Consider the following 19,920-nt stretch of genomic DNA (forward strand, 5'->3'; position numbering starts at 1 on the left):
TCTCTCTCCCTCCCTCCCTCCCTCCCTCCCTCTCTCCCTCTCTCTCTCTCTGCATATCTGTCTATCTGTAGCTCAAGGTCTCTCGCCAGTCCTGGTTTTGCATATCTGAAAAAAAAAGAAAGTGTATTGACGCATTTAATGCACTAGCGTGCATTAAATGTGGAATTAATAGTTATAAATTAATAAATATGCACTCCCATTCATTCAGCAGCAGTAGAAGGCGGAAGACCTATGGGTTGCGTGGAAAGGCGGGAATGCAACAGCTAATCTGTTCAAGTAAATGAATGGACTAGGACACATATCTGCCAGATATTGTTGGACCGGATCAATTTATTCTATAGTGGATGAGATGGGAAATATAGAGTATGTTGTTGTCGGATTCAATGCCACATATTGTGTTCTTAATAATAATATTAATAATAAATATAATCATAGAAAGAAATTACCTATGATGAAGAATTCATTATCTTTTAGGGCTGCAGTTTAATCGGGTGCCATTTGGGGTGGCAAACCGATTTGAGTCAAATCTCAGCATCATACACTATTTATTTCAGATTTTGAGAATAACAATTCCAGATTGTCAATTATACAATAATATCCTTCGATGAATGCAAAGTGTTGGTTGAACCCCAACAGCAGGCCCATTTAAATATTCAACAGCTGTAGTGACCACGTTGGTAAAAGAGCAGGTCCCTATATTTAGAAACTACCGGTACTGTGCCTGGTGCAGACCACATAGCGAAACAAACTGTCTTCTATGTGAACACATGCGTGCATTTTATTCTGAACCATTTTAGCATCTGCAGTTGATGAACAAACTGTAATCTGTAATCTGGGAGGTTAGTATAGACGCGGTGGAACTGGACCCAGCAGCCGACGGTGGGGGTCGCAACTCCGGGTTGAAACGCGGCACGATGACCGGGTGAGATGATATGACATTTCGGTCTTAAAATACTACGTGACACTTTAAAACATGCGTCCAGCTATGGGCAACTCGTGTTTAAAGATAAACGTATCTCAACTAATGTAGCTATACATTTAGTTTAGACAATTATATTGTTGAAGTGTTTTGCGAAGTCCAATGCAGGACTAACTTTGCAGGTCTAACTTTAACCGAGCTATCCCTGCACGTCTGATGCAGGGGCCCGGCCACAGAGGAGCACTACACGGCCGCTATGGTTCTGAGCGGAGCCGGGGATGCATTGGGCTTCAGGAACCAGCAGTGGGAGTATAATGAGTCCGGGCCAGACATCCACCAGGTAACCCCTAATTTTTTGACCACTAGCGTGAGCCTACCGATGCCTCAAACCCTGACCCTAACCACTAACACTAACCCTAGTTATCCACGTGTAACCCTAACCTTACCATGACTCCTTGACTTAAACCCGGGCATCGCTTTGCTAGTAGGAGGCGGTGCACTGAACAAACAACGTCTTCCGAAAACAACCAGGGACATACCCTTTTCCCCCGTCAGTCCAGCGATTAATCATAATACGGAACTGGCTGTATAATTTACAAGATATACTGAGGCCAAAGTAAAAAAGAAATAGACAGATAACAAGGTATGAATAATGTATAATGTTCCAAAGTGTTAAAAACATCTGTTGAATAAAAGATAGAGATTATCCGTTGAGACAATCCTTCATAAATTAAGCTCAGAGGGGTGGTTGGTGGTTGCCAGGGAGGCAGAGCATCATGGGAATACACACAGGTCCGTCTCTGTAACCAGGAGCTGAAGGAGCTTGGGGGCTTGAATAACATCCAGGTCCAGCTCCCTGATTGGCCAGTGAGTGATGATACAGTCTTACACCTGGCCACAGCAGAGGGTCTGGCCACAGGTGAGATCAACTCCCTTTTATCACAGCTACAGTCTGTCCAATATCACAGCTACAGTCTGTCCATTATCACAGCTACAGTCTGTCCTTTATCACAGCTACAGTCTGGCCATTATCACAGCTACAGTTTGTCCTTTATCACAGCTACAGTCTGGCCATTATCACAGCTACGGTTTGTCCTTTATCACAACTACAGTCTGTCCTGCATCACAGCTACAGTCTGTCCTTAATCACAGCTACAGTCTGTCCTTTATCACAGCTACAGTCTGTCCTTTATCACAGCTACAGTCTGTCCTTTATCACAGCTACAGTCTGTCCTTTATCACAGCTACAGTCTGGCCATTATCACAGCTACAGTTTGTCCTTTATCACAGCTACAGTCTGGCCATTATCACAGCTACAGTTTGTCCTTTATCACAGCTACAGTCTGTCCTGCATCCCAGCTACAGTCTGTCCTTTATCACAGCTACAGTCTGTCCTTTATCACAGCTACAGTCTATCCTTTATTACAGCTACAGTCTGTCCTTTATCACAGCTACAGTCTATCCTTTATTACAGCTACAGTCTGTCCAAAATCACAGCTACAGTCTGTCCTTTATCACAGCTACAGTCTGTCCTTTATCACACCTACAGTCAGTACTTTATCACAGCTAGTCTGTCCATCCCAGTTAGTCTGTCTTTTATCACAGCTACATTGTGTGTGCGTTCACCTGGCCAGGTGAGTGAGGAAGTGTTTTTTCCTCAGGGAAGTGTGGGGAGGAGCTACTGCAGGAGGTGGCGTCTCGATACGTTGTTGCAATGACGGACATGGAGGGCAGGAAACCAGGACCCTCCAGCATGCTGGGTGAGAGAGAGAGAGAGAGAGAGAGAGAGAGAGAGAGCGAGCTGGATGAACACACAAACACATACATGTATATACCCTGCCTTATTATTTACAATTATACACATTTTTTTATTTATTATTTTGGACTTTGTTTCTTTGATCATTAATCTGCATAGCTGACGTACCGTCCACTTTTCATTTCACTGTCAATGAAGCTCTATTGAACCGAGAGAAAGATTCAGCAGATATAAAGTATGATCTGAAGCAGCAGGAGGTACATCTCCCCTCTAATCCTCCTTCCTCTTCTTCTAATCCTTCCCCCTCTCCTCCATTCCTCATCCTCCTTCTCCTCCTCCTCCTCCTCCTCCTCCTCCTCATCCCCCCCTCCTCCTCTTCCTCCTCCTCCTCCATTCATCATCCTCCTCCTCTTCCTCCATCTCCATTCATCATCCTCCTCCTCCTCCTCCTCCTCCTCTTCCTCCAGGTGTGTCCCAGCTGCGCCCGGGGGAGGAGGGGGGGTACCGCGTCCCCTACAATCCGGACGGAACCGGCTGTGGAGCCGCCATGCGCTCCATGTGCATCGGACTCAGGTGAGGGGTGGTTGCCGTGGTTACCCGGTCGAGGCACCCCCCCCCATATACACACACTGGGTTAATCACACAACCCCCGGGTCGTTGTGAGGGCGGGGGTTCATTTTAATTGGTGGAGAGTGATTATTAGTATTTGTATATTATTATTATTTCTGACCTAGGGTTAAACTATTGGGAGGAGGAAGGGGGGAGGTGCCAGAGGAAGGGGGAGGGAGGGGTAGAGTGCTCACCATCAGGGGAGGGCTCTGTGCTTCAATGGTGCTCAGTCAGAGAATCTATTTGAGATCTCATTTGAGATTTCAGACCTTATTATTAAGTTGCATCTGGTGTATCAGTATTATAACTTCATCCTTTCAGCTGCCAGCACATATCGCCTTATTTGGACTTCCTGTGATTCTGGCAGTACATATGACCTTATATGTACTTCCTGTGATGTGTGATAGGTACCCCAAGCCGGACCAGCTGCTGTCTCTCGTGGCGATTGCCGTGGAGACGGGCAGGATGACCCACCCCCACCCAACTGGGTTCCTCGGCGCAGTGGCGTCGGCCCTCTTCGCGGCCTATGCCGTCCAGCGGCGGCCAATCACAACCTGGGGGTTTGGCCTACTCAACGAGGCCTGTCCAATCGCCTGGAGCTTCGTTCAGGGGCGTGGCTACGCTGTGGAGGAGAGCGAGAGGGACTGGAGCTACTTCAGCGACAAGTGGAAATGGTAGGAGACTAGCTGATAAGTGAGCATGACTAGGCTAGCTAGGTTAGATGACAGGCTAACATGACGAGCTTGACAGGGTTAGCTCCCATGCTAATATGTGAGTTTATTTTAACCTTAACCTAGTATGGTTAGCGGACAGCATAACATGACTAACCTAGCACTGTTAGCTGACATGACTAGCCCAGCAGGTTTGGTTGACTGGTTGAGATGTCACGATGCACTGTGAGTCCTGGACTCACAGTGAACTTCAGAAGGCCATCAGCTAATAGAAATGATTTGTTCTCAAATGCCAGAGATGAAAGTAGATCAATACGGTGACCTTATTACAGTGATTCACGCTGTGCAATCTATTTTTTTTTTAACTAATTACAGAGTTGATTTTCACATTTTACCGACTACAATTATACCGACTAAGGTCAAGTGGTACCCGATCATTCATGAGGCAGCACGGCAAATGACTCCATATTTAAATAATATTCATATTTAGAGCAACTTTCAGTACAATTGCAAAGAACATTGTATAAAAACCATGAAAGTAAAAAATGACAAACACAGAAATACAGAAAGATTAAATGAAAAAAGTATGAGTTCATCTTGGTAAGCAGTAAACAGACCTTCGGAGAAAGAAAAACAAAAAATAGCTTGAGAAGTTAGCTTAATATAGCATGATATATTAGTGTAACAAAGTTGGTTCACACCTCATAAACCACTAGCACTCACTTTCTTGTCATGACAATATGAGAAGCAGTTCGTGAAACATCTCCTGTTCTCAGGTACCTGGGCCAGAGGGGTCTCACTGGGGCGGGGCCCGTCACCTGGCCCGCCTCCTATGGGCCGGCAGAGAGGGACCTGGCCTATAAGAGCTTCAGCTTGTCTGGATGGGCTGGGCGCAGCGGCCACGATGCTCCAATGATAGCCCTCGATGCCCTGCTGGGGGCGGGGCCTGACTGGGAGGAGCTGATGAGCAGGGCTGGCTTCCACGGAGGTCAGAGTTCAAGGGAAAAAAACGATTTTTTTATGCATGTGTAGTTTTACCATTAATTGTATTTGCTGTAACTATGTTTATTCCTAGTTTTATTACTTATTGTCATGCCTACATGTAAATTTAGCAAAAAACAAGAACAAAAACTGTCTATTTCTATTACTGCTTGTTCCTTAATATACTATTCGGTCATTTAGCAGACACTTTTATCCAAAGGGACCTACAGTGATCAGCTGTTTGGCATTCAGGAGAAGGTATGGGTTAGGGGGCATCTTGCTCCAGGATACGTCCAGGTTGGAGGTGGCCATTGGGGTTTGAACCCATAACCTTTCAGCTGGGAGTCATGCACCCTAACCAATTGTTTATTGTAATCAACCCATTTAAAAGGTGCTCCCAGTGGTTTCTATGGTTACAGAACAGACAGGTAGTGGTACCATGGAGTGAGCTACGGTTAAATTAAACAGCTCTGATCCCAGTAGATCTCAGGCAGGAACAGCATTAGAAGTCATGAATACTGATACCTCATTATAAGCGAAAATATTGCATTCATATTTCAGCACTAGTCTGAACCATAGCTCAATAACAGCATCCGCAGGACCCATTTCAGGCAATGTATCGTATTTAACATTTTGTACTTTGTATGCTATGTACACAACTGCATTGAATTGTTCGTCTATGATGTATGGATCCACCTAGCACCAGCCATACCTCTGTGTGGACCCTCCCTCTCCCCTGGGTCCTGGGGGTCCCTCCATGGCTCTTCTGGGGACATTAAGAATTCTAATGTTAATATAAACGCTCCTTGATGGCTCTTTATAGCCCTATCTCCCCGCTGTGCGGACCGACTCTGACCATTAACAATTAATCACATCACACACATACTCTCTGACACTCGAGTGACCTAGGGGAGGTCTGCTGTCATGGCGACAGACTTCAATGTCCTCCAGGTCTGAAGGTGGTGGCTGGGGGGGGTACTTCCTGTGGCACACAGAGATAGGAATCTGTGATTCATCCCAATCTCTCCATCTGCACCCTCTACCCCCCAGGAGACAGTGACAGCACGGCCGTGATCGCGGCGTGCTGCTGGGGTTTGCTCTACGGCACGCAGGCTGTCCCGCCGGGGAACTACCAGAACCTAGAGTACCGGGACCGCCTGGAGCGCAGTGCTCAGGCACTCTACGCCCTGGCACACTCAGCGTGACCCCGGACCCCAGGACCCGACCCGGTCACACTCACCCTGAGCCAATTACCTAACCCACTCACCTGAACCTGATAACCTAACCCAAACTGACACTGACCCAAGTACCTCACCAACAGAGAACATAACCCCGTCACGCTCACCTTAATCCAATAACATAACCCTAGCACCATCCCATGCTTACCCTATTCTTATCTTTACCCGGACCCTCTACGCCCTGTCAAACTGAAGGCCCCGGCCGGTATACGTATAAAATAAATGACAAAATAGCGGATCTGCAACCAAAGTTCAGTGCCGCATTGGGCTTCCATCAACACCATGTGTGCAGGTTACTCACTCGCAATAGCCAAACTTCTCCTACACGCTCCCGGATAAACAGCTGCCTGCAATTGGACAACAATACCAAGTGATTGATGGCTTCTGGCTGAATCTGCGTCACACCATTCATGTAGTGCCAGGTTTGACAGACCATGCGGACAAGCTAATTCCGATTTAGTTTGAAGTATTCAGAGGCTTTTATCCACCCCCATGATCGTGAACACAAAAAAAAATCGGCTTTAATCGTCCCCTACCTCATATTTAACCAGCAAACTTACCATAACATCTCAACCCCAATACCTTATCTACCTACACCTAGCCAATACCTAAACTACTGAATGAATCAGTCTCTTATCATTAGTGTCTTATTAATCGACGGGTCTCTATCCGCAAGGTCATCAATCCTTCAGCGGACAAACTACAACCTTCAGAGGCAACGATGCAGGCCAGCATCCCAGCACATTACTATTAAATAAAGGGCTCCACCTAGTGGGCACACAGCAAACTATTCTATGTCAAGCAGCCGTACAACCAACCTATGATAGTTTGATAGGTTGACAACTCACATGTCTCAGCTTGCTGTTGTTCTGAAGCCCATTTCAAAGAAACATGCGTTTGATAAATAAAAACAGTTGTGTGTAGAGTTGAAAACTTTTATTTTTTGGTCATTGTTGTTTTAATATTTTTTTGTGTTTTTCTTTTTATTATTTATCATGATTCTCTACAGGAGGGAGAATAGCCGCAGTCCGTTTCCAACTAACAGTTAAAAATAAGTTGTTTTCTAGAAAAAATCATTTCTCCAACTCCGTCCCTTACGGCAGTCGGCCGACACGCTCGGCCTTCTGGGTAGGGTTGTAAAAACAGACCTGGGGGTGTGCTGGAATCACACAGCCGAGCGTCCTGAGTCTCTGCTCCGCAGGGTGGGGGGGGGCGTTGGGTCTGTCTGGGACTCACTCCGCGGGGCGGAGCTAAGCTCTAAGGTGGAGGAGGGGGGAGGAAACGGAGCAGAGAGAGAGAAAGGGGCGCCCTGCCCCTCGGTCTTCTTCATCATTATCATCGTCGTGGTGATCATGATGCTCGTGGTCCCGCCGTGACGTAGAGAGGGGATAGGCAGGGGGTCTTTGCTCCTCTCCTCCTCCGGGGAAGGGTGGGTTTCAGTTTCCAGGGGGGTGGAAGGGGGAGGGGTGTGTCTGTACCTGCATCGCTGTGGGAGGAGGAGGAGGAGGAACAATTCATCATCGACATGTCATCACACAACTGATCAGTCATCACAGGACAGTATAATATGGCAGCCAGGGGTCCAGAAAGATCCTGCCATGGTCCAGTATACCTGTAGGCATTGCAAAGCAAGATCCACTAACCCCTACCTGCTCCTCAATGACCCGTCTCTGTATTCACTGTCCAACCCCTACCTGCTCCTCAATGACCCGTCTCTGTATTCACTGTCCAACCCCTACCCGCTCCTCAATGACCCGTCTCTGTATTCACTGTCCAACCCCTACCTGCTCCTCAATGACCCGTCTCTGTATTCACTGTCCAACCCCTACCCGCTCCTCAATGACCCGTCTCTGTATTCACTGTCCAACCCCTACCTGCTCCTCAATGACCCGTCTCTGTATTCACTGTCCAACCCCTACCCGCTCCTCAATGACCCGTCTCTGTATTCACTGTCCAACCCCTACCTGCTCCACAATGACCCGTTTCTATATTCACTGTCCAACAGACTGTCAAAACTGAAAATACGTAATTGTTATAGTGGTCACGTGACCAGTCTGTGGTCACGTGGCCAGTCTGTGTAATTTACCTTGGGGGTGTCCCAGGTAGTAGTGTTGAGGTGCTCCTTGCTGGGGGTGCTGGGGCACAGAGCCGGGCCCCTGCTGGGGAGAGGGCAGCATCACCATCTGGTGGCCGTGGCCCCCAGAGGGGTGGGGGCCTCCCATGGCTCCCTGGACGTGGGCCTGTGTGGAGGACACGCATCCCAGCATGAGGAAACGTGTAACCACTAGCGGTGAAGCAACATCACCTATTGGTCATCTTGGTTCTTATCGCTAGCTTGTGCATTCAAGCCCCCCCGCAGCTAGCATTTAGAACCAAGATGGCCGCCAGGTGAATTAGACCCATGAGCCCAACCAGAACCGCAAGGCACACCACCTTAAGCTGGAGTGAAGGACGAGGAGAAATGTGCATGCACAATCTCACTAGGATATTATATTTAAAAATGTTGCAATATTTCATATAGCAGAAATGTAAAAAATATATATTGTTAAAAGAAGAGGTGCAATGCTACAATGGCCAGTCCAGTTGTATTCAATGTAATATAAGAGTGTCGTGGACTGTTATGTTGAAACCTCTTTACTTTAAATCAATACATTTCTAAATAATTCTCACTCAACTCAGTTACAAATCGGTCCTTTATCTTTCAATGTAAACCCAAGATTATGATTATTTCTACCGATTATTTTATTCTACAGAGATGGTTGCTATGACACAAAAATATCTGAAGGCGGGCACACCCCTAAAATAATACAATAATAGATAAAGTGAAATAGCTCATGACAGGAAAGATGATTGACATGCACTATTTTCCTCCATGTCTGCCATATGTACGCAGACCCCCCCAAGCACAGCACTACTACACTGATGTGTGGCGGGCTGGGCTCCTAGCCTCCTACCTGTGTGATCTGCCCCAGATTGTAGGAGTGAGGCATCCCCTGGTGGCCGTGGATGCTGTAGCCCTGCATGGAGTAGGAGGCCTGGGGGGACGTGTGGCCCGGGGGCATGTTGGGGGGTGTGGGGGCTGTCATGGGCCCCGAGTGGTACATTGACTGAGGCTGGGGGCCGCCCTGGGGGTTCTGAGGAGAGAGGAGAGATACCGGGGTCACTGGATTGTTACCGCACTTTTTCCGTCTGTCCTCCAGCGAGACTAGAGTATGTTGTTCATCAGGACTAGTCGAATCTTTATCAGAGATACGGTTTATTCTTTACCACAACTACAGTCTGTTCTTTATAAAAGTAAGAGTATGTCAAGTATCACAGCTACACTCCCCCTTTATCCCTACTACAGGCTGTTCTTTATCACGGTCAATGTCCTTTATCACACTCAATATCCATTATCACAGTCAATGTCCTTTATCACAGTCAATGTCCTTTATCACGGTCAATGTCCTTTATCACGGTCAATGTCCTTTATCACAGTCAATGTCCTTTATCACGGTCAATGTCCTTTATCACACTCAATGTCCTTTATCACGGTCAATGTCCTTTATCACAATCCTTTATCACAGTCAATGTCCTTTATCACAGTCAATGTCCTTTATCACAGTCAATGTCCTTTACCGCAGTTGGTCTCACCTGTCCCGGGCTGGGGGCAGCGTGTTGGGGCTGGGGCTGGTTTCCAGTGGGTGTGCTGGAGGGCTGGGGCTGATGGACCTGTCCAGCGTGGTGGGCGAAGCCCTGGGGGGCTGCAAAGAGAGAGTCAATCGATCACTTGTTGTGGGGGACAAAAGGGGAGGAGGTTGGATGTGAAAGGAGGCAGATGTGCCGGGTGGTGGGTGTAAACGTGTGTCTGTGTGCGTGCGTGCGTGCGTGGGGGGTACATACCGTAGAGGCCCTGCTGCTGGACCTGGGGGTTCTCCCCCTGGGTCTGGAACTGGGCTCCTCCAGGGGGCCCCATAGCCTGGGGGTGAGGGGCCCCGCCCTGGGTGATCATCCTGGCCCCTCCCTGCAGCATCGAGTACATCGGCTACAGAGGGAGCGAGAGAGGTGGTGGGGGGGTTACAAAGAGCAATACCGTGTTTCAGCACCTCAACAAGAGAGCCCTCCAATGTCTTCTCAAGCTGCCCCTACATTGCTTATATTTTACATGATTGCGCTCAAAGTCTTTGGAGACGTCTGGAGCCTACTGGGTCCACCTGCAGGTGGAACGGGCCTCTGACCCAAGACTAGGTAAGGGTGTCCGTGGGACCCAACCACGCACTGGTGGATTCGTGGCGCCGCGACCCACCTCCAACCGGATCATGACCCATTTCGCCTCCCCGTGGTTTGACAAACTCTGTATGCAGGTCAGTGAGAGGTTTGGGGGGGGGGGGGGGGGGGGGGGTCTCACCTGTCCGGGGTAGGGGGCCATGGCCTGTAGGACCTGCTGCTGCCCGTACTGCTGGGGGTTGTACTGGAGGTACTGCTGGGGGTAGGGGGACGCCACCAGCGGGGCCCCGGCGGCCGAGGCGGCAGCCTGGAGCATGGGGGGGCCGTTGCCTCCGTGGTCAGCCCTTTGACCAGGACCCAGCGAGCCTGGGGACAGAGGAGGGAGGCCGCTGGGTCACAATGTGTACCCACCACGCACCGGGGGGGGGTCCCGACCTGGGGTTGGCCCGTGACAACCCTCTTTATTTGAGTAGACGTACCTTTGCCTCGGGGGTATTTTCCCTGGTTTACTGTAGACATTGTGTACTGGAACATCTGGGGGGGCTGAACAAAACACAACACGTTAAAACCACCTGACGCGTCACCTGATTTACTGTACGGTATGACGTCCCCTTTTAACAACCTGAGGCGTCACCTGATCTACTGTACATCAAGTTTAAACAACCTGACACATCGGCAGACATAAAACCACCTTACAGATCAGCTGAGCGACTGTACGGGACAAGGCCCCATTGAAACTATCTGACGTGCAGTCATGTTAAACCACTTCCTAGTGCATGGTAATTTGCACATTAAAACAACAACATGGTACGGTGACTGAACTGCAAACAGGAACAAGAATTAATTCATTGATTCATGTTCCTCCAGGCGTTTCTAGCCTGCTGTCCTAAAGGGTGCGCGTACCTGTACAGAGTGTATCTGGGAGACGTAGGAGAGGTAGGGGCCGTTGAAGAGGGGGCCCTGGGCCCCGGGGTGCTGCTGCAGCACCACTGGGCTGGGGGGGGTGGGCCGGGGAGGGGTGGGCGCCGTGGCGGGCTTCACCTGGAGGACAACGCGCACTGTTAGTTTAGGTACTATGGAGAGTACTACAGTACTGGATTGCAACATGGAGACGTGTTTTAATACCTTACATGTGTAGTATTAATATACTAGTAGTATTGGTGTGTGGTGTTACTGAAGTACTATAGATAATACTACATTAGTGCTCAACATGGAGTAATGTAGTATGTGGTAATAATTTAGGAATGATATAATGGTACTACAGTATGTATATAATCATAGTAGAACTATATAATGCTTGATTTTCTGATTCTCACCGTGGTCATGTGTAGTATTTTAATACCAGTGCTAAAGATGTGTTATATTGATATACTACAATCATGGTATTACTATAGATAACCAGTACAGCGGTCTCACCATGGTCATGAGGGCTTTGACAGGGTTGAACTCCTTGGCATTTGGGTTCAGCGTTGACTTCTTCACTTGCCTGGAACCACAACAATAAAAACATTAACATCAACGTCAAGGGACTAGCATGGTTGCCTAGGAACAGTTAGCGGCTACCCCTAGCATGATCGCTACACTACTGCTAGATCTAGCAACTACAGCGAACATGGTCACTAAGCCACAATTAGCAGCTCCACCCAACATGGTCACAAGGCTAGCAGCTACAGTTAGCATGGTGGCTACGATAGCAGCAGCTTAGTGTATCCTGAATAGGAGCAAAGGACCACAAGGCCAATAGAAGGTCATTGGTCCCTAGACGGACCAATAAGAGCGCCAACGTCACTCACTCGACCACGCCCTCCGGCCTCTCTCCTCCGTCCTCGCTGCCGGGGGTCCTGGCCGGCTGAGGGGTGGCCGGGGACTGCCTGTCTGCCAGGACGGCCGGGGAGGACAGGTCCTTGGGCTCCTCAGAGGGGCCGGGGGTGGTGGCCGTGGCCTTAGCCTCGGGGCCAGGGTTTCCCGGGGACTTGCTGAGGGCCGACGGAGGCGGGGCCGCGTCCCCGGGGGCCAGAGGGCCCGCAGAGGCCTGGGCGCCAGACGCACCCCCAGTAGGCTGGAGCTGGAGGAGAGGGAGACAAAAGAGACGGGGTGATAATATTGAGGTTGACGATTCAAGGGGTCAACACACTGATTTTTGATAAGGGTCACATACACACAAACACACCTGTGTAGGTGGATGACGTCTTACCCTGAACTCTTTGCCAAACTTGCGGAGCTCCTCGATCTGAGAGCGCTGCTGCATGGAGGGAGCTGCGGGACAACACAAGAAATGTTCTTTAACCCCCTGCCCTCGCTAAATAACGCTGCTAGCCAGCACCAGCTGGTTAACACCTAGCTAAGACCAGCTAGCCATCGCAGATGGCGCGTTTCCACCTAGCGGTGCGGTGCGGTTCGTTGCAGTTCCACACTACACTTTGTCAGGCTGCTATGATGTCACGAGGCTTACGTAGCTGTAGCGGCTATCACAATCGGGCTTTAGCCCCCCCTACCATAAGGGTACTGTCGGCGGTGGAAACGTGAGCCGTAACCGAGCCGCATCGCACGGCTCGATGGAAATGCGCCAAAAGGCAACCAGGCTAACACCTAGCTAATAATCAGCTAAAACCTGCTAGCCAACACTGAGCCAATGCCTAGCCAACGCTAATACCCAACGCTAATACCCGGCAACATCAGGCTAGCTAGAATGTGTAATTGGTACAGCTGGAGGCTACCTTTAGTCATTTTGTCGTCTGTGCTGCCAGGACTCTCAGCGGAGCGCTCTTTACTCGCCGCATTCACGATCTCATTCACTACAAACAGACAGGTAGAAAGGATAGAGAGAGGTAGAGATACCGGTAGAGGACAGACAGGAAGAGATAAATATGAAATAATAATGACATAAACATGTGTCACGGCTATAGCATGAATACAAGTTGGAACACATTTCTGACATGGTGTGTCACGAGTATCCCTTTGTTTCCTCCCTCCTTCAAATTATGTACAAGGTTTTGTTGAATACTCGTTATTGATTGAGCAAGTACGGCCTTCTACAGCCTGTCATTTTCTAGAGACAGGTACCGATACACAGAATATTTTGATGAGTTCGTGGTTAAAGACAGCATGCCAAAGCTCATATCAGCCTCAAGTTTTTTAATATTCCAGGGAGTGGCTGTGATCCCATGATCATGGGAGGGAGCTTACCGTCTACTGGAAACAGAGGGGCGGGGCCTGTGGTTTTGTGGGCGGGCATTTGGACAGATGATGTGTCCAAAAAAGGCGGGTCGTGGGAGGGGCCTGATTTAGGAGATCGAGCAGCTGTAAGAGGAAGGAGAAACCTTTCAGTTCATAGAACAAGAGTTTGTGTTTGTGTGTGTGTGTGACTGTTTGACCTGTAGTTTACGTCTGTGTTTGTCGCCTTGCAGTTTGTTTGTGTTACCTGTAGTTTGAGAGTGTGTGTTCTGGGAGCGGACTGGTCTGTTGGACTGTGGAGGTCTCTGGGCCTTTGGAGAGGTTCTGGATGATACTGAGAATAATACACACATGCATAAATTAAGTAGCCATACTTAGAATGAGGATTTTAGAAAAGTTCAGCTCTGGGATTCCATGATTTAGTTCATGATTTAAAGGTGTGCTTTGTGATGTGTTTTATTAAGTAGCATCTAGCAGAGAGGTTGAAATTGCAACCAGCTGATTAAACCCCTGACTCAGCCCTTTCTAGCAATGCAGGGAAAGCTACGGTGGCCTGTACTGGCCAAGGAACCGTCTATCTGTAGTAATAAAAAGGCTCATTCTAGGGTTATGAAACCACAATTCTTATTTTAATGGGATTATACGCTAATAAAAACATACTTCTGAATATTATATACAATTTCATCAAGTCTGTTCCCGCTCGATGCCAATAATTCCACACAGTGCACCGTCACGTTCAATCAGTCGGTGCTTTGACGTCCTAACCAGAGCTGATCGCATCATATTATCGGGGTTCAGGACTCACCCCCGTTGACGGGCCTGGGTCCGTCGGCCAGCGAGTGGGGGAGGGACTGTGAGTGGGGGAGTGCGGGGGAGGGGGCCGGCTGGGCGGGGGACACGGTGGTGGGGCTGGGGGCGTGGTGACCCCCGTAGCCCCGGGCTGGCAGGGGGCTGCTGCGGTCTGAGGAGGGGGGCTGGGGGGTGGTCGAGGAGGTGGAGGGTGGTCTGGGGGAGGAAGATGAGGCGGGGGGCCTGGGGGAGGAGGCGGGGGGGTTGGAGCGGTATCCTCCGCCCAGACGACTGTGGGGCGGGGGTCCACCGGGACCGCCCCCTGGACCCCTCTCGGCCCGCTCGCGCTCCCGGTTGATCTCGCGCTGTCGCTGGGGCAACGGGATGTACTTCCCCTCCCTGAGAGACAGACAACATTTCAATTAAAAACATTTACATTTACAAAAAGAATAGCATTACAAATAGCATTAACCCCCACCCCCCGAGGTGAACCCCTCCCCCAGACTGACCGGGTGGCTCCGGGGCTGTCTCTGCCCCTCTCCCTCTCGCCGGCGTCTCGCAGCACGGCGCTGAACTTGTCCTCCTCACTCTTCCCGTCGTCGTTCTCCATGTTGACCCGCTGGCGGTACTGCGGGCTGGCCTCGATCTCATTGGCCAGTCGGGCCGCGCGCGCCTCCCTCTGACGGAAGCCCTCGGAGCTGCCCCGCTCCAGAGGCACCCTGGGGGAAGCATCATCATCATCATCATCATCATCGTCATCATCATCAGGACGCTTCCTTTCACTCAGAATTCACAGGCGGAGGTACCACACCACAATCATTTGAATTGTCTTTTGGGTCCCGAGATGGAGAAAGTTAATGATCCCCTGAGCACAGGAAGATATAGTATTGTAGGTGAACATTACTCACCAGCTACCAGATAAACCCCAACATTTAAATAATATAACGTCAAAGTACATCCACAGAGGATCAAATTATTCTAGCTAAATGTGAGGGTAGCATTGTGAGATTCTATAACTGAAGAACATCAGTTAGGAAAGGACATCCTGTACGTACAGAGAGATGTAAAACAGTCCCGTCCTCTGTGAACAAGGGGCCTTATTCACAGAGCAGCCGTATTGGGGGGATGGGGTGACTTTGGGCAAACCAACTCCATGGAGAGACATTCTGAATGTGACCTCTGTGGGGAAATGGAATACCGAACTAAGAGGAAGACTGAGTTGTCATGGTCTCCAAAGATCTAATAGGATTCCCCATCCACCTCAACAATATAATAAATGAATAATAATAAATGAAATTTATATAGCGCTTAATATGGTACTCTAAGACGCAATATGGCCACTAGGTGGATAAGGTATATAACCTTGACCAATGATCGTGGTCACGGTTCAGAGTTCAAAGTTCAAAGGCCCCATCTGTCGATGCCCAGAGGAAACGCCCTCCGACACGGGGAAGATCACACGACTCGGGCCCTCCTGCCTCTGCGGTGCTATGGTAATGCGAGGAGGTGTCGTCATGGTAACGTGTAGCAGGGAACAACCCTCCCGGGGTACCGCGGCAGTGCGTTGCCACGGGAAACGGGGACTCACGTGTACATGGAGAGGCTCGAGTCGTAGGTGGACGTGATGCCGTACTTCGCCTCGTTGTAGCGGAACATCTCGTTGGCGTCCCAGCCGTTGGACTGGTGGGAGAGTACACGGGTTAGACCCTTTCTGTGCGGGGTATGCATGCAGCCATTAGACTTATGGAGGACTGGTTATAATCTATGTATGGTAGATAGACACTGACCCAGTAATTACACTGGTGGAGAACATACTGGTTAGACTGGTGGGACCCATAAATTCTGTCTATAATCAATGCATGGTAGAGACGCACTGACTCAGCAATTGGACTGCTGGGGAATAAAGTGGTTCGACCCGTTTATAATGGTTATACTCTCTCTTTCCTTCAGTGTCTCTCCACCATACATCTATGTTAAAGAGGTAAAGACACTGAGCGCGCCTCTCTCTCTTTGTGTGACATCTATCGATCTATCTTTGTAGATCTTTAGCTATGGTAAAGAGCCACTGACCGAGTCTTTCTCCAGGTCGTAGTTTTCTCTCTCTCCATTGCTGCTGTCTCCTCCATCCCAGCGCTGCAGCACCTTCTCCTTGTGCTCTCCGTTCACACGTGGTGTGCTGATGCCCGTGTCTGTGAAGGTGTCTACATACACACACACACACACACACAGGATTGCAACAATGTCAAAGGTCAAGTCATTCGAGTCATCGGAAGTGACTGATATCTCTGTCATGGGGCCCCACTGCTCCATGACACATTATTAGGATGACGACTGCGTAGTTGAGCTTCAGAATGTCCCTTTAACCACTGCTGTTATCCCATGTGTATTTGTCTCTGTGTTCGTGCATGTGACTCTTTGCACGTGGCTGTGCACGTGCTTGTGTGTGAGCGCATACACGCACGCACACACACGTACCTCTGGTGGCGAAGTTGAGGTCCACGTCCCGGCAGGTCATCGTGACCAGGTCCCCGGGGGGGAAGATCATGGTGTCTGTGATCTCCTCTCGGCGAGGCAGGGCAACGGGAGGCCCCGCCTCGCCCTCTGGGCGCTTGTGGACGGCGTCCACGGCTAGCTCACACTGACATACACAAACACGCACACGCACACACACCGGCAGGGAGTAGCAATGCATTGAGGGAAACACGGGAAGGAAGATTAGAATTACCTCGGGAGTGGCCTCGCGTGTGTTTTAGTGTGTGTGAATAGGATAGTGCGGAACAGCGGTTCTTACCCGAGCGCTTAGTGTTTTGAAGATGCCTTCGTACATGTTTCCATTCTTTACACGTATGTCGCAGGTGGATCCCTACGAGCCAGGAGAGAACCGGTGAGACCAGGAGTGAACAGGTGAGACTAGCTGAGCCTGGCGTCTTTAATTAAATGTTACCATTAAAACCATGAATGCTGGAGACTGAGATACTTCAGCGCCTAGCACCAGAGAACATTAACTGTGGAGCTCTTCCCTGCAAACCAAACCACTGCCCCTCCAAGCTGTTTATAATCTGCCCTCAGGTCTGAGTGCTACGGCTCAACCGTAACTGAATCAAGACAGTGACTATCTGATGTTAATCAGCCAGAGTGGCTGCTGGTACTGGTGTGGTAGGGGTCCATGACACGACAGAAAGTACAGTAGGTTGAGTGACGTACCACCACAGCGGTGAGGAAGTGCAGCATTCTGGCGTTGTTATAGACTCCCTCAAACACCTGGAACACAACACGCATTATCACTCAAACACCTGCAGAAAATACACTGAGATCACTGTATTACTCCCCCAAAAAAATCACACAACACACATCCCCCTAACACCTATATAAAATACACACACTTGCAGAAAACACACACAACACACACATAACAAAAGACTGTGGTTTAATGCCACTTTAATGCAAATCAATGACATGCCTCAATGAGACCTCTTGAGTCACATCAGAGACTTAATATCTCTGTTCTTTGTTTCCTTATTATTCAATATTCTAGATATTAAATTACAGATATCATTATCGGTATAAGTATTGCCATAGTATAGTGTTAAGCAGGGAAACAGCATGCCCAGCAGGCATTCTGAGTGACTGTTGAACCCGCCCGGGGTATAACTCACCGCAGAGGACTGGAATGATGGCTTCACTGAAGTCCGACTCCTAAAGATGAGAAAATGAGTGGTTAAAAGCAAGCTTAGTAACCTGGTTATCACCTCTGAACTTACCTGGTTGACACAAAGCCAACCTGGTTAGATGAAAAATATAAAGGGCTTAGATCTTGGAGTGACAATGAAGACAGACTTGTTCTAACTCTAAACCCCCAGGACACATTAGACAGTTGTACCCAGGGATACCCCAAAACAGTGTGGAGAGTACGGCTCAATAATATAGTGTTGGTATTGAATTCAACACTACTGCTGTTACAGTTAAGTTCCCCTGACGCTATGACTACTGGAGTATGAATGAACGCAACAGAAAATGTATTTCCTCCAGGATCAATAAAGCCTGCTGAAAACTTAAGTTCTGCATGTATCACACTCTCAATAAAACGGTTAAATATATAAAATGTCCACACCGAAAAAACATTGCTCAGCGACATTCTGAAAAACCCCAAAACATGATTTTAGTAAATCGAGCAACGGATGTGTTTAAATGTCAAATTGATTCATTCATCGTCTGGATGGTTTGGGACTGACTACACACATCCAGGCAATGTGTTGGCTGCAGTCTCAAACAAACAGGAACCAACAACATCGCAGATGCAAATGTTCAACTTATCATATTCAGACTGACCTCAGATGAGGCAACCAAAACGACCTTGCCGGTGAACTCATCACGTGATTTGTGAGTAATGAATGACTTCCAGTGAACTGGAAATGGAGGCGTAGTGATTCTTCCCCAGTAAAAAGTCTATTTTCAAGGGGCTTGGTCAATGTACTCGAGCCATTTCCCACCGATCATGGCCAATTGATTGGCTTATCAGCACATTTAGCAAATAGTTCAACCCGCCTTTTTAAAGCCCCCTATTTGTCAACACGTCGTCCATTATTATGTCCAGAGCTTTGATTAGCTTCTCTGCACCGCTCGTCAAGTGTAAACCCGAATGTGATAGGTCTGCTTGTAAAGCGCTGCGTCGGTGACACGCCCACCTTGGACACATAGCTTTAACCGGTAGGCCCCGGGAGTCATGTGAAAATCCCCGGTCTGTCCTGAGCAGCCCTCCCCGGCACTACTCACCTTCCGACGGGCGTTCTGTTGCTGTTGGGCCCGCTGGGTGTGGAAGACATACTCGTGGGAGGCGAGGTACCGTTAGACGTCGTCTTCCGTCCAGCGGGACCGGGCTGATGTTGTTTCAACATTGTCAAGCACAAGGGCTTAAACTAAAGCTCCTCAATAAAAATACGAAAAAGTCACCGTTTTACGTCTTCTTTAACTTAAATCCCCGTCTAACCTCAACAAACACCGGCTAATCAGGCTAAGGTAAAAGGTTTCCTCTGGCCTTTCCTGCACAAACTACAGATAAGCAAACATGCGATAATAAACACACCAGTTCTCACGTTAAACCCAAGCTTTTAACGGATTTCCACCCACTGTCTACGGGTGGATTCGCAGACGGTATGTCACAAACTCTCCGCTAAAACAACACGAGTGGTGTCGGCGGAGGCTAAGCGCGTTAGCTTCGAGCTCTCTGGGCTGGATTCCTTTCCTTCTTCCCTTTCGCAGGGATCCTGTGCAGTGCTTTAAGCCCCTCCGGATATAACCTAGGCGCCAAGCAGAGTTGTTCTGTGCCGTTAAAACGGGTTTTTGTTTTCTTGAGGTTTTACGTTGAAAACCTTTGGTCGGTCGGTAACCTCTCCACCTCTTGGAAGGTTCACTCTCTCCGCGCGCGGCTAGTGGGGAACCGGCTGCACGGGGAAAGGGCGCGCGGGTACATGGGCGTGCGCGTGCGCCATTGACCCACTGCTGTGCGCGTGCATGTGTGTGGAATTCCTTTAATAAAGTAAATTCGTAATCAATCACATTTATGAAGATTTGACATTT

General features: G+C 49.0%; 2 protein-coding genes across 3 annotated transcripts; one reads left to right on the plus strand and one right to left on the minus strand.

The window, feature by feature from the left end:
- Nucleotides 1–694: 694 nt before the first annotated feature.
- On the plus strand, nucleotides 695–7,112 carry adprh (ADP-ribosylarginine hydrolase). 2 transcript variants are annotated; one of them, XM_056577288.1, is made up of 8 exons: nucleotides 695–922; nucleotides 1,142–1,259; nucleotides 1,712–1,838; nucleotides 2,581–2,679; nucleotides 3,143–3,248; nucleotides 3,692–3,958; nucleotides 4,732–4,943; nucleotides 5,987–7,112. In XM_056577288.1, exons 1-8 carry the CDS (start codon nucleotides 915–917, stop codon nucleotides 6,139–6,141), a joined length of 1,092 nt encoding a protein of 363 aa, XP_056433263.1. In that variant the 5' UTR covers nucleotides 695–914; the 3' UTR covers nucleotides 6,142–7,112. The 2 variants fall into 2 exon arrangements, with proteins under 2 accessions (XP_056433263.1, XP_056433264.1); XM_056577289.1 differs by having other exon boundaries at nucleotides 1,730–1,838.
- On the minus strand, nucleotides 7,036–19,794 carry LOC130371498 (ataxin-2-like protein). The gene is made up of 23 exons (XM_056577287.1): nucleotides 19,117–19,794; nucleotides 18,000–18,039; nucleotides 17,548–17,604; nucleotides 17,135–17,206; nucleotides 16,819–16,981; nucleotides 16,414–16,544; nucleotides 15,932–16,023; nucleotides 14,853–15,062; nucleotides 14,360–14,742; nucleotides 13,802–13,888; nucleotides 13,567–13,680; nucleotides 13,098–13,175; nucleotides 12,575–12,636; nucleotides 12,174–12,445; nucleotides 11,797–11,866; nucleotides 11,284–11,421; nucleotides 10,860–10,923; nucleotides 10,562–10,746; nucleotides 10,057–10,198; nucleotides 9,808–9,917; nucleotides 9,129–9,308; nucleotides 8,261–8,414; nucleotides 7,036–7,660 (listed from the first exon to the last, which is right to left on the minus strand). The coding sequence occupies exons 1-23, from the start codon at nucleotides 19,236–19,238 to the stop codon at nucleotides 7,611–7,613; spliced, it is 2,976 nt and encodes a 991-aa protein (XP_056433262.1). The 5' UTR covers nucleotides 19,239–19,794; the 3' UTR covers nucleotides 7,036–7,610.
- Nucleotides 19,795–19,920: the final 126 nt, after the last annotated feature.

Source organism: Gadus chalcogrammus, chromosome 18 (genome assembly GCF_026213295.1).
Source record: "Gadus chalcogrammus isolate NIFS_2021 chromosome 18, NIFS_Gcha_1.0, whole genome shotgun sequence".
NCBI classification, from domain to species: Eukaryota; Metazoa; Chordata; class Actinopteri; order Gadiformes; family Gadidae; genus Gadus; species Gadus chalcogrammus.

Coding starts and splice junctions, on each gene's coding strand:
- adprh (XM_056577288.1), top strand. Junction 3,249..3,691: donor TCCATGTGCATCGGACTCAG/GTGAGGGGTGGT, acceptor GATGTGTGATAG/GTACCCCAAGCCGGACCAGC. Junction 4,944..5,986: donor CAGGGCTGGCTTCCACGGAG/GTCAGAGTTCAA, acceptor TCTACCCCCCAG/GAGACAGTGACAGCACGGCC.
- LOC130371498 (XM_056577287.1), bottom strand. CDS start 19,238: ATGTTGAAACAACATCAGCCCGGTCCCGCTGGACGGAAGACGACGTCT. Junction 16,024..16,413: donor ACGACCTGGAGAAAGACTCG/GTCAGTGGCTCT, acceptor CTCTCCCACCAG/TCCAACGGCTGGGACGCCAA. Junction 14,743..14,852: donor GACAGCCCCGGAGCCACCCG/GTCAGTCTGGGG, acceptor TCTGTCTCTCAG/GGAGGGGAAGTACATCCCGT.